The sequence below is a fragment of the Apteryx mantelli genome, chromosome 12, assembly GCF_036417845.1.
Source record: "Apteryx mantelli isolate bAptMan1 chromosome 12, bAptMan1.hap1, whole genome shotgun sequence".
Classification (NCBI taxonomy): domain Eukaryota; kingdom Metazoa; phylum Chordata; class Aves; order Apterygiformes; family Apterygidae; genus Apteryx; species Apteryx mantelli.
Window position 1 is genome coordinate 11,907,926 of NC_089989.1, and position 14,294 is coordinate 11,922,219.

Here is a 14,294-nt window from a genome sequence, read left to right on the forward strand (position 1 = left end):
CAACTAAGAGGAAAGAGCTGGACTGACAGACTTGATCTAACCCTGCCTGTTTCTGCCACACTTCACAGCGCAGCATGGCAAAGGCTGTGTTCAAGCAGGACTGACAATGCATCGCAGGAACAGGACACAGCCATCTTGCTGCCTCCTCACCCAGCACTTACTGCAATTCACTCCAAGGTTGGTGAAGGTCGGCGCTCTCTGATAGCAGCTCATCAGCTTTGCAAAGTGAGTGGATCTCTTCCGGCTCCATTTCAAGCAACAGGGCATTCGCATCCCCCGCCAGGGAAGACAGTCCTAACAGAGCGGCACGGGAGGGTATAGCCACAGAGACCAACCTCTTCTGCAACAGACCCCATGGGAGAGCTCTCCGCAGTGGAACTGGGCCACAGAGAGGTCAGTGGGTGTTGTGGTCTGGCTTCATCCCACTGTTTTTTGTTTTGTTTTGTTTTTTTACAGTAGAGGATCAGGATCAACTAGATCCTGAACTTCAGCATCTCAGCCTAGGGCTTAAACTGGAGGCAACAAATGTGAACCCAAATGTTGACAGCTATCAAGACACCCCTTATTCATTCACCCTCTCAGGCAAAGCAGGAGAAACACATCCAAGCACCATCAGTAACTGCTGCACAAGCACTGCCCCTGTAAGAGCACCTGAGAGGGAAGGATGCTCTTGGCCATGTCCTCAGGCAACAGGAACGTGTTCAGGAAGGGAAGGGTCACCCCACGAGGAAAGAGTGGCCATAAATTCAACACGCCTGCACAAAGGTATTCAACATGAGGCAGCGAGCAGGGACACCAGCCTGCGCTGCTGCCCAGATCTTCCCCTGGGAGCAGCGGTGTGCATCAGCGCCAACACCGCTGACACCCGACCTGGCACAGCGCTGTCTGGGCAGACCGCGGCTTCAGAGGCTCCATCTCTAACATCTCTGCTCGCATAATGATTGGGTTACATAAATTATGCAGCAACTATAGTTCTAATTAATACTGTCAATTAAGCTGCCAGGTGGGGAGTAGGAGGGAAACACTATGAAGATGCACACAATCACACACCAAACTCGCTCATAAATCTGAGAGCTGTCATCACCATCAGTCTGAGTCCTTTCCCCAATTTTCTCATTTTTTCTCTGAATTGGCCTTCTCCATCCAAAGAAAGGGTTTTAAGGATATTACTAACAGCATTTGTTTTTCTTTTGATACGTTTTCCATATTTCTTTGAACGTACCTTCCCGGTACCGTATCCTCCACTGCTTTAAGTGGACTCAGAACAGTCGCCAAAGCGGGGTGGCATGGGCGTAACGGGCAAGGGAAACACACGTGCGTTTCAAGGGCGCCTGGTCCACAGCAGCCCCAAAAAGTCAGCAGAGAGCAAGGGGGTGCATTTACCCCACGCGGGGACCAGGGCAGGCACCAAGTCCCCGCGGGCTCCCCACACCAGCGGGACGCGCGGGGCCGGCTGGGAACGGGCACCCGCGGGCCGAGGGAGAGCGGAGCCCCGCGCCAGGGCCGGGCGAACGCGGGCCAGGCCTCGCCGGGGCCTGGCGCTCTCCTGCCCGCCGGCGGTGCGGGCGGAGAGGGGGAGCTTCCCCCCGAAACGACGGCTCGCTCCAGCGCAGCGGCCACGTCGGAACGGATTCGGGGCCCGGCAGCTCCGGCAGCCGAGAGCACCGGGAGGCGCTCGGGGGAGGAAAGCGCGCTGCCCCGTCGCGCTCTTGGGGCTGAGCGGAGCGGCGCCCCGGCGGGGGAGGCAGGGCGGCCCCGCCGGGGCTGAGCGGACCCCGGGAGCGCAGAGCCGCCGCGCCGCGCCCCCCGCAGCTCCTCGCCCGGCACCAGCGCACACAAAGGACGCGGCGGCGCCCCGCCAGCGGCGCCCCCCGGGCGGCCGCGCTCCGCCGCCCGCCGCCGCCGCCGCCGCCACGGCCCGAGCCGGCTGGACGCAGGCAAAGGCACGGCGCCGCCCGCGCCGCCCCCCGCCCGCTCCTTGGGGAAGCTCCCGCCGCGGCCGAGCCGCTGCCCCGCCGCGGGCCGCTGCCGCGGAGCCGCCCCTCCGCCGGCGGGCAGGGCAGGGCAGGGCAGGGCAGGGCAGGGCAGAGCGGCGCCGCGGGGCGGCGGGCAGCGCTCACCGTGGATGCCGGTCTGGTGAGTCATGGCTCCGCTCCGCTCGGCACCGCTCCGCTCCCCGCGTCCCGGGCAGGAAACGGCTGCGCAGCCGGCGCCGCCCGCTTCCGGGGCCCGCTGGGGCGGGGCCTGCCGCCGCCGCCGCCGCGCGCCCCGCCCCACCCCGCCCCTCCCGCGGGGCCGCCCCGCGGCGCCCCCTGGCGGAGCCGCGCGGGGCCCGGGGCGCCGCCCCGGGGAAGCAGGCGCCACGTCGGCACGGCAAAGGCCGGGCGCCCTCCGGCAGCCGCCGCCCACAGCGGGCAGGAGGCGCTGGGCTCACCGGAGCCCCCGGCCCGCCCCACTTCCCGAAACGCCAGCGGCGCTGAGGGTCCGGTGCAGGGCAGCAGGCGCTCTCCCCCCGGCAGGCCCTCCTGCTCCCGGAGGCGCCCCGACAGGAGAGGTGAACCCCGCCGCGGGGTTCGTGGGGCCTCCCCGCACCCACGAAACAACCCTCGCTGTAGCGACCCGGCAGCGCCGACCTGTGCCCCTCAGCCCCCCTCGCAAATGTGCCCTCTTGTAGCTCCCAGGCGCCGCGCCAGCCCTTCTCCCCGGGGGGGTGAGTCCGAGCGGGCCGAGGCAGGACGGCTCCAGGCTGTTGGCAATGCAGCACCGCGAGCCGGTGATGTCCTGCTGTGACACGAAGCCCATTCACGCTGAGCTGTCCCCCCTGCAGATAAAGCAAAAGCTCACGCCATCCGAATGGCTCTTGCCACCAGGGATCCCGTAACACGGCCAGAAATAGAAATGGGTTTTGACCACAGCGGCCTCTTGATATATTTGAGAGAGAAACTTGGACTGATAGAGTCCAGCCGGCATCAATCCCTGCCCTGCCCGGTGAGCAAACAGAAGTGGACCCCTGAGCTGCGAGAGCTGAGACGCTGCTCAGGGGAGCCCAGGGAAGCGTGGCAAGGTGTGCAGCAGAGCGGCGCAGTGCTCTAGCAATACCATTTACGCTGCTGTGGCTTCCAGCAACTTCCTTCTCTTGCACACGCTGGTGACAGGCAGGTCTTAAAATCCATAACAGTCTCCCTTGTCACTTCTGTCACGGTACGACCTCTCGCCTTGGAGAACCTGCTCTGCGAGCAGGATGTGGCCCCAGCCGTGGAGGAAGCGCCTGGAGGTGCTCACACCACCCAGCAGCGTTTGCTGGCACGCACACCTTTCCTGCTCCAGCCAGTGCAGGGCAGGTTACTGCCTCCCCTTGAGAACTGCTCAAGTGGAGCACGAGGGCTTTCCACCAGCTGACTCAGGTGGAAGAAAAAAGTTTTCCACTGCAAACCCCAACAGCATACGGGTGAGACAGGCAGCACGTCGCAGGAGGGCGGGAACAGAGTCACCCCCCTCCTCAGCCCAAGCACAAAGCTGTGTTTTACGGGAAAGCCATCAGCTGATGGTGATTGCTGAAGTTGCGCTCATGTCTGAGGCCCCGCGAGACCCAAGGCCATTGGCACAGAGTATTATGCAAAACAAGGGGGTAAGGTGTCTCGTCACCTGTGCAGCCCTCTTTGCAGCCATTTCCTCAGTCGTCACTTGGGCCATTACACACAACCTCAGTGTAGGGGGAAAATAACCAGCAAGCAGCCAACACACCTGGCACCACCCACCTGCAGGGAGTTTTGGTTCAGAAGTGCTTTGTCTTTTTTGCTGTTGACCCACTTTGGACCCTGCAAACAGCTTCCGTTTTTGTCAGCAGTGACTTTCATTTCCCGTAGCAGCACAAGGCAGGGAGAGAGGGAGAGAGCAGGGAAGATACTTCAAGGCCAACAAGAACAAGGCTGCTTGCAAAGCCACTGCTTTCCTGTCCCCTCTGCGCTCTTCCCTGCCATGGTCTGCTGAGAAGCACTTCAGTGGGAGCCCTGGGGGGGCTCTGGGGTTACTTACGCATCTCCCCAGCCTCCAGCTTTGCAGAGCCTTTGTGCATCATTCACACCTACTTCTAGATGCAACCTGACAGTGGCTCCCGCCTCCCCCTCCACTTCCCTCGCCACGGCTTTCGGTTCTGGGTTTTGGTAAGCTTTTCTGCAGAATCCCTGCGGGTTTCTGTAGCTGCGGCATGCGGCCAGGTCGCACCTTCAGAGGCCCAGGCCCCGATCCCAAGGAGAGAGCCGAAGCCGTGCTGAAACAGTACCCTGAGAAGTAGCATGAGACAGTGGGACCTGTAACCGATCCGGCACGGAGAAGCCTGCAACCTGAGAGCGGCACACGAGGCCGCTCGCCCCGAGGAGATGCGATGGGCTGACCTGCCCTGGCCAGGAGTCTAAGAAAACCAGCTGCTACCCAGAGCCCTAACCCAGAGCACCGACTTCCCCCGCCGTGTCAGGGGGAACAGGAAATCATCAAGCTTTTAACGCAGCAGGGGCCGGAGCAGGACGGCCCCAAGCCCTGCCTGGCTGCCCCGCGGACTGCCCCGGCCCTGGCGGCAGCCGGCTGGCACCGGGGACTGCTGCGCTGCTGCCAGCGCCGGCCGCCGGCCGGGCACTGGAGCGCTGCAGAAAGGCCTCGAGCGGCGCGGGGCCGCCTCGCTCGCCACCGCGGGGTTTCTGAAGCCTCCCAGCTGCAGGGAGGGGAAAATCCAGGAGAACGACGTGACGTCCCGGCCCCCGGTGCTTGGGGACGGCGCTGTTCATCCACGCTACCCCCAGAGACGGCAGCGCGCGCGGCCCCAGCGCCTCGCTCGGCTTCGGCCCCGAGCAGAGAGGCCGGAGGCGCTCGGTGGGGCCAGCTGCCGCCGTTGGGGCCCCCGGGGCTGCGGGCCCGGGGGCACCGGGCAGATTAGCCCTGGCCTCGGGGGGGATTTCCGCGGCCGGTTTTAGCTGTGCTTCTCCCCGGCGCTGGGGACATATCGGCGCCACCGGCCTGCGCCTGCTCGGCTTTAGCCGCCACGTACGACGCTAACGGCGGCGAGAGACGCCGGGTCGCCGGGCGGCGCAGCCCCCTCGCCCCGCCGGGGCTGCCTCCCCCTCGCTTCAGCGAGGCGCAGCGCCCGTGCCCGGCGCCCGAGGCCTCGCAGGCCGGGCCGGGCCTCCGGGGGCCGCGGGCGGGGCGGGGCGGGGCGGAGCGGCGCCGCGCGGGAGGCGGAGGCCGGTGCAGGCCGCGCCAGGCCGCGGCGGCCGCGCTGCGCCCATGTCCGCCGAGTGGCTGCGGCGGCTGCGGCGGGGCGACCCCGCGGAGCGGCCCGGCGGCGGCGGGGGGGAGCGGGAGCGGCGCCCGGCGCCCGCCGCGCCGCGCTACCACCGGCCCAAGTTCCTGCGCGGCGGCGGCGGCGGCAGCGGCGAGGAGAGCCCGCGGGGCGGGCGGGCCGTGCGCGGCAGCGGGCCCGAGCGGCCGCTGCCCTGGGGCGCGGGCTACGCCGAGTGAGTGCGGCGGGCCGGGGGGAAGCTGGGGGTCCTGGGGGGCGCAGGGTTTGGGGGGCTCCGGGGGGCGTAGAGATAGGGGATAGCGTGGGGTCGGGGGGGGGGTTCACGCGCGGCGCTACAAAGGCGGGTGCACGGCTGCACCCTGCTCCTTCCCCCCTTCGGGGCCTCCTGCGCACCCCCAGCCCCACGCGAAGCCTCAGCCTTGGGGCGGCGAGGGCAGGGGTTTTTGGGGAAGGGGCCCTGCTGCCCCGGCGGGGAGCAGCTTCCTCCGCGGCGCGGCAGCGGTGCTCCCACGCGTGGCCCCCTGCAAGGACAGCGCCCGGTCTGCCGGGCCGTGGTCTGGTCCGCAACTCCTCCGGGGGCCCCGTCCTCTGGGGAGGGACCCCCCAAAGCTCTTCTCCCTGCTGCCCCCAGGCAGCCGGCACAGGGGAGCAGACCACTTCTGGCAGAGCGGTGTCCCCCGCGGCGTCTGGTGGGGGCCTGGGAATGCTCGTGGTTCTGCTTTCAGCCGTGGGAGCTTGCAGATATCGAACAGGAAAGCCGTGCAGAGAGAGCAGATAAGAGAGTTTTTGTTCCCAAAGACCCCAGTTTGCACCCAGGCTCAGCAGAGCGCCAGGGTGGGCAGGGTGGCCTGGGCACGGCCTCCCGAAAGGTTTGCCGCGGCCGTTCCCTGGCCTGCTCCCCCCGCATGCCTGGCGCCAGCGTGGGATACACCTGCCCGCCTCCACACCTCCTTCGGCTGCCGGCACCCGGCCCGCCGCAGAGCAGGTCAGACAAGGCGCTGCTGGTGGCAAGGGGCTGGGTGCTCCCCAGAGCGCTTTGGAACAGCATCAGGCCGTGTCAAGCGTCTTTGCCTGTAACTGAGCTGCGTTTACCCCATCGTTTCACTGCTGTACTGCTGAGATATGAGTGATTTCTTGGGGCGAGCTGCTGCTGCCCAGCGGAGCCCAGGGCAGTCGCGGCAGGACCACATCATGACCCCGTGGCTGTGGGATTACAACATGCAGAGAGAGGAGCCATGTGAGGGAGGCAAACTTCCACCCTGGGCCAAGCATAAGCAAGGCTGGAAGGAAGAACAGTGACAGCAGTTTTGCAGTTCACTGTGTGACCAAGGAAATAGCACTGCCCAGCTCCTGCCATGGCTGCTGACAAGGGTTGCCTGAGGCCAGGGTGCTCCAAACCACTCTTGCCCCATAATTCCCTGTGTCCCTGGCCAAGCTTTTCCCAGCTGTGCACAGAGGACTTGTTATTTAGGTTCCTGTCAAAGAGATCCTTGAAGGATCAGCGAGTGCAGGGGTGAAAGGAAGAAGCTAAGGATCTCTCCCAGGGCCACCAGTTTGCTGTGGCTGTGTAACGTAACTCCCAACAGCTGGCTGGGAGCAGGCAAGATTCAGTATGTTATCGTGTCTTACCTGAAGTGTTTGCACCCACAGGGTTATCAATGCTGAGAAGTCAGAATTCAATGAGGACCAAGCGGCATGCTGTCAAATCTCCATCCGGAGGAGAGAGCCAGGCCTGGAGGAGGATGAGGAATGGCTGATCCTGTGCTCCACGCAGGTATGTAGCCTGCTGTCTGGCTGCCCTAATCCTGCTGCAAGCCCTGATCCGCATCTGAGGCCCCAGGTGCAGGAAACATGGGGTTGCCCCATCATACCCACCAGGGCACAGGCTGAAACCCTTACTTGGATGCATTTTGGGGGCCTGTGTACCCCATAACTGGCCAGCAAAGGCCCAGCTCTGCCTGTATGTGTACTTGATCAGATTATTGCTTGTGTTCTGCTGCCTCTATCTTTCTCTTTGCTCATTTGCCACTGCTATCTTCCTGGCCCATGCCTTGGGGCATCGTTAGCTGCCCTAGCCCCTTACTCTCCTTCTTCTGCTTTCAAGGCCCTGTGTACATTGGTTACCATTACTCAGAGACAGCAGCATAAACCAGGCGCACCAGCGGCTCTTACCTTATGGAGACTGGGAACAGCTCTGCCTCTTCAGTGAACAGAGGAGGCGCCCATCTCCCCTAAAATGCAGAGGAGGGACAGTCTGGGCGATGGTGCACATGTTCAGCTGTGGTTGTGAATCCAGCAGCTCAGATGATGATGCACTTGCAGGTCGGGGGGAGCAACAAATGGGTGTCACATCAGTTTGTGCTGTGCAGGGGATTAACCAGTTGCAGGCAAAGGCAGCTGGGGTGGAAGAGCCAGACAGAAAACATACAGCAGAGTCCTGGCTGTGATTCTGCTATCGACATGGCCTCACTCCAAGACCCCTGTTTGTTCCCCCATTGGAAGCTCCCCTTCACCATTTTGTCTTTCTTTCCCACTGCAGTATTTGACTGGTTCCTACTGGGCGCTGTTTGATGGCCACGGTGGCCCAGAAGCTGCCATCATTGCCTCCAACTATTTGCACTACTGCATCAAGCAGAAGCTGGAGGAGGCCGTGGGGGGCATCACAGAGGTGCATCCCCCCATGCATCTAAGTGGACGCTGTGTTTGCGACAGCGACCCCCAGTTTGTGCAGGAGAAGCAGATCCATGCGGAAGACATGGTGGTGGGAGCCCTGGAGAACGCCTTCCAGGAATGCGTGAGTTCCCCCTCCGGGCACCATCCCCACTGCCGCCAGCGGCTGGAGGCTGCCCCTCCTCACTCCCTGGGTGGGCAAGGCCTCTCTCATTCTGGGCTCTCATGTTGGGACGTGACCAGCTGCTGATCACACAGGAGCTTTCAGCCTGCCACACAGGCAGCTGCTGCTTGTGCAGGTGCCTCAGCAGTCAAGCTGGGCTGAGGTCCCCCAGATCCATTTCTGCGACTCACTGAGCAGGCAGGAACAGTTGAGCATACCACCCTTAAACATGCCGAGATCCTCCTGGGTCAGATCTGCCGGGGGCGTTCTGCATCCAATCTGTCGTTTGCCAGCAATGCATGCGATAGCAGTGCAAAGACAGAGCAAAGCACAGCAGCTCTGCCTGCTGATAATCCCTGCTCCCACTGCTGTCCAAATATCAGGGAATACATTTCTTCAGGGCTAGATAGTGGCCGTTGCCAGACTCCCTGCAGAAATAGCATACCTGCTCTTTCTTTGCCTTTGAGAACTCCCCATCAGGCTTCTAAAGCAGTCCTTAGTATCCAGTCCAGTAGCAGCTTTGTTGGTTGTTTGGTTGCAACCAAAGCTTTTGTTGGTTGTACCAAAGCAACATTGTCTTCTGCCTTACTGGTTTCCTGGGGGCTATCTGCAGTTGGTTATTGCTCTGGATTTCTGCTAGGAGGCACGAGGCAGCTGTGGAAATCAGCACCCCAGCTCACATCACTCTCCAAACTTGTTTAAACCAACAGGATGAAATAATTGGTCAGGAGATGGAAGCTACTAACCAGACTGGAGGCTGCACAGCTCTGGCAGCCCTTTATCTCCAAGGAAAGCTGTACGTGGCCAATGCTGGGGACAGCAGGTGAGCCACAGTAAAGGGGGAAGTTGCTAGGGGGCAGGAGCTGGGAAATAAGCAGGGTTTCCACCACCTTACTTAATCACATGAAAGGTAAATGTACAGCCCTTCTGTGCTGGGGCACAGCTGCCCACACATTTCTCTGATGCCTGCCCTGGGACCTGTCTGATGGATGGATGCACTCATGCCTCCTGTTGTCTGGCGTTGCTCTGCCCTGGTTACAGCAGCCCCCGCACCTGGCTGGCCCTGGGGCTAGCCTCAGCAAGAGGAGGTCAATGGAGATGGGTCTGCAGCGAGTGAGACAGAGGAGGACACTGCTCAGCTCTTTGCCTCTCCCCCTGCAGGGCAATTCTTGTTCTGAAGGACAATATTGTGCCCATGAGTTGTGAATTCACACCCGAGACAGAGAGGCAGCGAATCCAACACTTGGTGAGTGACTCCTTTCACATATCAGACAATCCAGCTGAGAGCATGTTACTAGGGTAGGGTCAGGGACAGCTCGTGGCAAGAGCACAACTTGCTTCCTAGAAGGCTGCAGTAAGCACAGTGTAGCTAGAACTTCACCTGTCACTAGCCCTGGAGGGTTGGGGGCAAGAGTCGACCAACAGCTTTTACTACTGGAGAGGCTCACCTCCAGGAGTACCTCCAAAGCCCTGTAATACCTTGGGCCTTCAAATGTGCTTCCCAATGCTGTTCTCAGGCTGTTCCCATTCTGCAGACAGGGATGCCAGTCCCAAGGCAGGAGCAGTATGTAGTCTTATTGCCTGTCTCCTCCAGAGTAGAGTCTGTCCATCCTCATGTCTGTGTTCCCTCCTCCAGGCCTTTCTCTTCCCCAAGCTCCTGGATGGCGAGTTCACACGCTTTGAGTTTCCACGGAGGTTGAAGGGAGATGACGTGGGCCAGAAAGTCCTGTACCGGGATTACTTCATGGAGGGCTGGTTAGTCCTTTCTGCACGAGGAGATGTAGGACAGGAGTGCCACACAGAGCAGTTTTAGCTGTTAGTACTGATGGGGAGGAGAAGGGGCTGTGTGAATCCAGCACCGGTGAGAATAGCTGGCTTGATGGTGCAGAGCTGTGCCAGATCATGCAGATGATGCTGTGAGTGGCTACACAGAAGTAGCTCCCATGCCTGTAGGAGTTGGGCCCTCGCAGGGAGGTCAGGGAACAGCTGTGAGAGACGGTCCTTCTGGGCTCCTGCAAAGTGGGGCAGGGGCAAGGATCCCCAGCCTTGTGCAAGTACTAGCTGGGGAGGAAGGGGAGAGGGAGAGAGAATGGGGCATTCAGCGAGGGGGTCATTCTTCACTGCATCTGCTTCAGCAAGTCACCTCATGTCTCCCTCACACAGCCCCCTGTGAATGAGAGCGCCCCAAGGGTCGAATAACAGTTGAAGTGCTCAGACTAGGTTGTACCCTCAAGTCAGACAAATCCCAGATCAACGCTGAATCCTCTGTTCTAGGGGATACAAGATGGTGGAGAAAGCCGACCTCAAGTACCCTCTTGTCCATGGTCACGGGAAGCAGGTAGCTTAATGTTTTACACACTGGGAAGGCAAGGGCAAGTCTCCTGGGGGTGCTCAGAGCATCCCTGTTGCTCACAGTCATGCTCTGTAGTGCTACCACCACACTGGTGCTGCAGAGCGCACACTGCTCTGGGGCTCTCCTGCATGGGGTGGGCCACAGCTTCACCCTGCCCTGATAACAGCAGCTCCCTTCTCTAGCGTAGTGCTGCCTGTTAGCGACAGCAGAGCAAGAGGAGGATAGTGTAAACCAGGCCCCTGGGGAGCAGAGAGGTTGCTCCTAGTACCATCTAGTGGAACAGACAGACAGCCTGGCCTTTCCTAGTCTCCCCATGCACACAACAACTCATTTCAGCTATGATCTCCACATGCTATTGGCAGATCTCAGCACCTCCAGTGGTAACCAGTGCCTTTCCTACAAACCCTCTCCCTAGAGAAGAGGCTGAGAAAAGCAGTCTGGAGAGGGAGGGAGGCAGGGAGAAGCAATGACTGCACACACTCAGTGTGACCATGCTGGGGTCGGGCAGGAGGAGTGCTGTCACCTCCTCCAGTGCTATAACCCGTATACCATCCCTTTGCAAGGACTCGGTGCAGAACCGCCTGTGCAAGGAGAAAGGACTGTTTCCTTCAAACCAACCCAAATTATCTCCTGTGCCACCCCAAATCAAAAGCAGATGCAGCCATGGGCTTCTTGAGGTCTGAAGCATTACCCTGAGTACATGCTACCTTCACCAGGCTGCAACTCCAGAGCACACCAGGGTCCAACACCATGAGCTGCTGCCATCAGGGGCCATCCATATGCAGGTAGTCTTGTCTCCATATTCACCTCAGGCCATGCTGATCACTTCACCTCTGTGGTCTCCAGGGGTTGTTTGCAGTGATACTTGGGAGAAGGGTCATAGAGGTAACACACAGATCAGTCAGGACAAGCCACATATCTACCTCTAAAGGTGCCACATTCTGATTTTCAATGCTGGTTTGCTTTGTTTGGAGCCAGGCTCGCTTGCTGGGGACTCTGGCTGTCTCTCGAGGGCTAGGGGATCATCAACTCAAAGTCATCGACACCAACATTGAAGTTAAACCTTTCCTCTCTTGCATTCCTAAGGTTAGTCACAACATGCAGGAATTGCAGGTTGGTGCTGGAATTAAACATGCTGCTCCCCCTCTGTAATACCCACATTTTACAGACCTGGCAGGTCTCAGCCTTGTCCTATTTCCACCCCCCTGTCTCTCTGTATGCTTCCCAGAGAGTCCCCTGCGTTGCAGTAATCTAGAAGCACAGCAGCAGGGCAACACAAAATGGTCAAGGCACCCTGATCTGACTTGTCATCTGTCAAGGGAACACAGTCACCCCCCTGCCCTCTCCTGTAACATTGCAGCAGTTGAAGTTACTTCCAGCATCCTGACCACAACAGGATATGCTCACATGCTGGTTGTCACTTACTTGGAAGAGTTTTGCTGCCTGTGATTACCCTTAACAGGGAAACCAAAGAATCGCAGGATTGTTAAATGCTTCCCAAAGCCAGATGCAGTAGAGGAAACATGACAACCCTTGGAAAATATCTAGAATTCTCATTTGTGAGAAATCCCTCTGCTTTATTCCTGCTGCTTTCCAGGTGAATGTATTTGACTTTGCTCTGCATGACATTAAGGAAGATGATGTCCTCATCATGGCAACTGATGGCCTTTGGGATGTTCTGTGCAACAAAGAGGTGGCCCATATGGTCAGGAGCTTCCTTGCAGAAAACAGGACAAACCCTCACAGGTAACACCAGTCTTGCCATTGCTTCCCCTTCCAAAGAACCTGTTCTGAGCAAAACCAGCTTAAGATCACCTGGCATCTAGGTCAGCTCCAGCAGGTGTGGAGCACTCTTTCATGACTCAGAAAGGACTGACTCCTAGTCTTTCCCCATCCTAAAGTAGCAACAATAAAGTTGATCTCCTAAGAAATCAACTACTTTGACAAACCAAAGCCTTATCTTAGTATTGCTCTTAAGAAATAGTGTCATGTTAAACAAAAACTCGCATCTTTTCCACCCACAGGTTTTCTGAACTGGCCAAGTGCTTGGTATGCAGAGCAAGAGGAAAGAAAACAGGCCACCAGTGGATGCTGGATGACAGCCACGAAGCATCCTACGATGACATCTCTGTATTTGTCATCCCACTGCACAACAGGGATGTGGACTGTTAGCATGGATGACAGTGCTCCCCTCCTGCGGTGCTATTCAGCATCAAAGCAAGACTGAGGGATGTCTGCTGTGCATGTACACTTTTCCAGTAAAATAACCTCATGTGGAACCTGAAAATGCACAGCCAACATTACGCACAAGAGGATCAACAAGAAAATTAACTCTTTATGAATGTGCAAGAAAGCAAAACAGTGGGCAACAAGTCATTCCTCTTACTCCCTTCTCTTCGTTGTGCTAATGAGAAATTCAAAGGTGACCACAGAAGCTGAAGAGCGCTATTTCTAAGACCTTAATGGTACAGTTAGCCTCAAATCCACATTCTAGTGACCTCCCCCCGCCCTTTTAGTTTGCACAAGAGATCCAGCCAGGCTCCTCAAGAGCTGGATTTTAATCAGAATTGAACTTAGTTAAGTTTCATAAAACTGGATGCATACACTACAGGCATCCCTCATCCATTTGCTGTAACACAAGATCTACTGAAAGACTGGGTGTTACTGCTAAGACAGCATTACATGTGGCCATACCTGCCTAATGCAACCCAAAAGCTGAAGCAGTTGCCCAGAGCTCTTCCAGTGGAGAAAGTTGCTTCTTGTAGGCAGCACCGATTCAAAACAGAAGATGCTGTTATCAGATGAAGCTACATATAAGTGTACAGGAACCTCCTGTATAAAGATACATGCCCTGCTGTTATTTAAGAACATTTTAAGTATATGGCAAGTAATGCAATGTACATACTTCTAACAAATCATACTCCACAACACTCAACAGTTTTCTGTTCATTCAGGTAATTTGTCATTCACAGTGAGGTTGTTTTTGTAGCAGTAGCACTGATGAGAACTCAAGCAATTAAGTACATCAGCTCATTTACTAGAAGACCTCCAAGTAAAATAAAACCAGTTTTTCAAATTTGTCTGGAGTGCTGCATCACAAGTGCTATGCTCATTATACCAACAGGGATGGCAGTGTGCAAGATGTGCCAAACTGAGTTGTGCCTTAAACTGCAAAGATCTGTTTTTCAGCCTGTTCATTAGACAGGTAAATTCAGGCCTGGACAAGCCTCCCATCTTCCCAAACCCCCATTCTTGTTTTCACTATTCATTTATACAAGCTGCAACATTACCCAGTGAAGCAGACAAACCCCAGTATTTGTTTGTAAAGTGCTCCAGTTCCATAAGGACGAAAGTCCTAATTTTTAAAAACAAATTTCTCATGATGATATCTTCTTCCAACAGCTTTATTCTTGTCAGAGGATTTATACAGACCTGAGATTGAAAAAATGGCCTTAGAAAATTGTAGGGGAGTTTTTGCTCCAGAAGGGCTAAAATAGTCTTCTGTCTTTTGCAGAACAACAGTTTGTCACTAGAAACATTCCATAAGCAGTACTACTCTGAGAGGCAGCTCTCAAAAGACATTTATTTCCTGCAGCAGGGACCTGGACCCAGGAATGAGGAGCCTTCCCAGGTCTCTGCTTATGGTTTAAGCAAGCAATATAACAAGACGACTTATCTCCAGCTTTATTTCTTCCCCATGCTCTTGAGCTTAAAAAGAAAATGACGTACATGTGGTTTTACCCCATGTTAATTCAGTGCTGGTTGCCACCCCCCATACAGCAGCTTGAGTGTAATGACCCAAGTCTCCTATTACT

At 57.5% G+C, this 14,294-nt stretch overlaps 2 protein-coding genes across 2 annotated transcripts in view; one reads left to right on the top strand and one right to left on the bottom strand.

Moving 5' to 3' along the window:
* Nucleotides 1–2,193, bottom strand: part of TWF2 (twinfilin actin binding protein 2) — a 43,886-nt gene extending 41,693 nt beyond the window's left edge. Inside the window, exon 1 of the mRNA XM_067303200.1 lies at nucleotides 2,121–2,193. Within this exon, the coding sequence (XP_067159301.1) occupies nucleotides 2,121–2,145 (25 nt within the window). The 5' untranslated portion in view covers nucleotides 2,146–2,193. The remainder of the gene's footprint in view (nucleotides 1–2,120) is intronic.
* Nucleotides 2,194–5,277: 3,084 nt separating this feature from the next.
* PPM1M (protein phosphatase, Mg2+/Mn2+ dependent 1M) lies at nucleotides 5,278–13,560 on the top strand. The gene is made up of 10 exons (XM_067303199.1): nucleotides 5,278–5,507; nucleotides 6,944–7,067; nucleotides 7,833–8,087; nucleotides 8,837–8,949; nucleotides 9,288–9,372; nucleotides 9,763–9,881; nucleotides 10,401–10,464; nucleotides 11,458–11,565; nucleotides 12,077–12,225; nucleotides 12,504–13,560. Exons 1-10 carry the CDS (start codon nucleotides 5,278–5,280, stop codon nucleotides 12,649–12,651), a joined length of 1,395 nt encoding a protein of 464 aa, XP_067159300.1. The 3' UTR covers nucleotides 12,652–13,560.
* The last annotated feature ends 734 nt before the right edge of the window (nucleotides 13,561–14,294 follow it).

Bases quoted from the DNA above. Each gene is read 5' to 3' on its own strand.
- PPM1M (XM_067303199.1), top strand. From the start codon at position 5,278: ATGTCCGCCGAGTGGCTGCGGCGGCTGCGGCGGGGCGACCCCGCGGAG. The intron at 8,088-8,836 runs GTGAGTTCCCCC...TTAAACCAACAG, and splicing joins AGAACGCCTTCCAGGAATGC to GATGAAATAATTGGTCAGGA. The intron at 11,566-12,076 runs GTTAGTCACAAC...GCTGCTTTCCAG, and splicing joins TCCTCTCTTGCATTCCTAAG to GTGAATGTATTTGACTTTGC.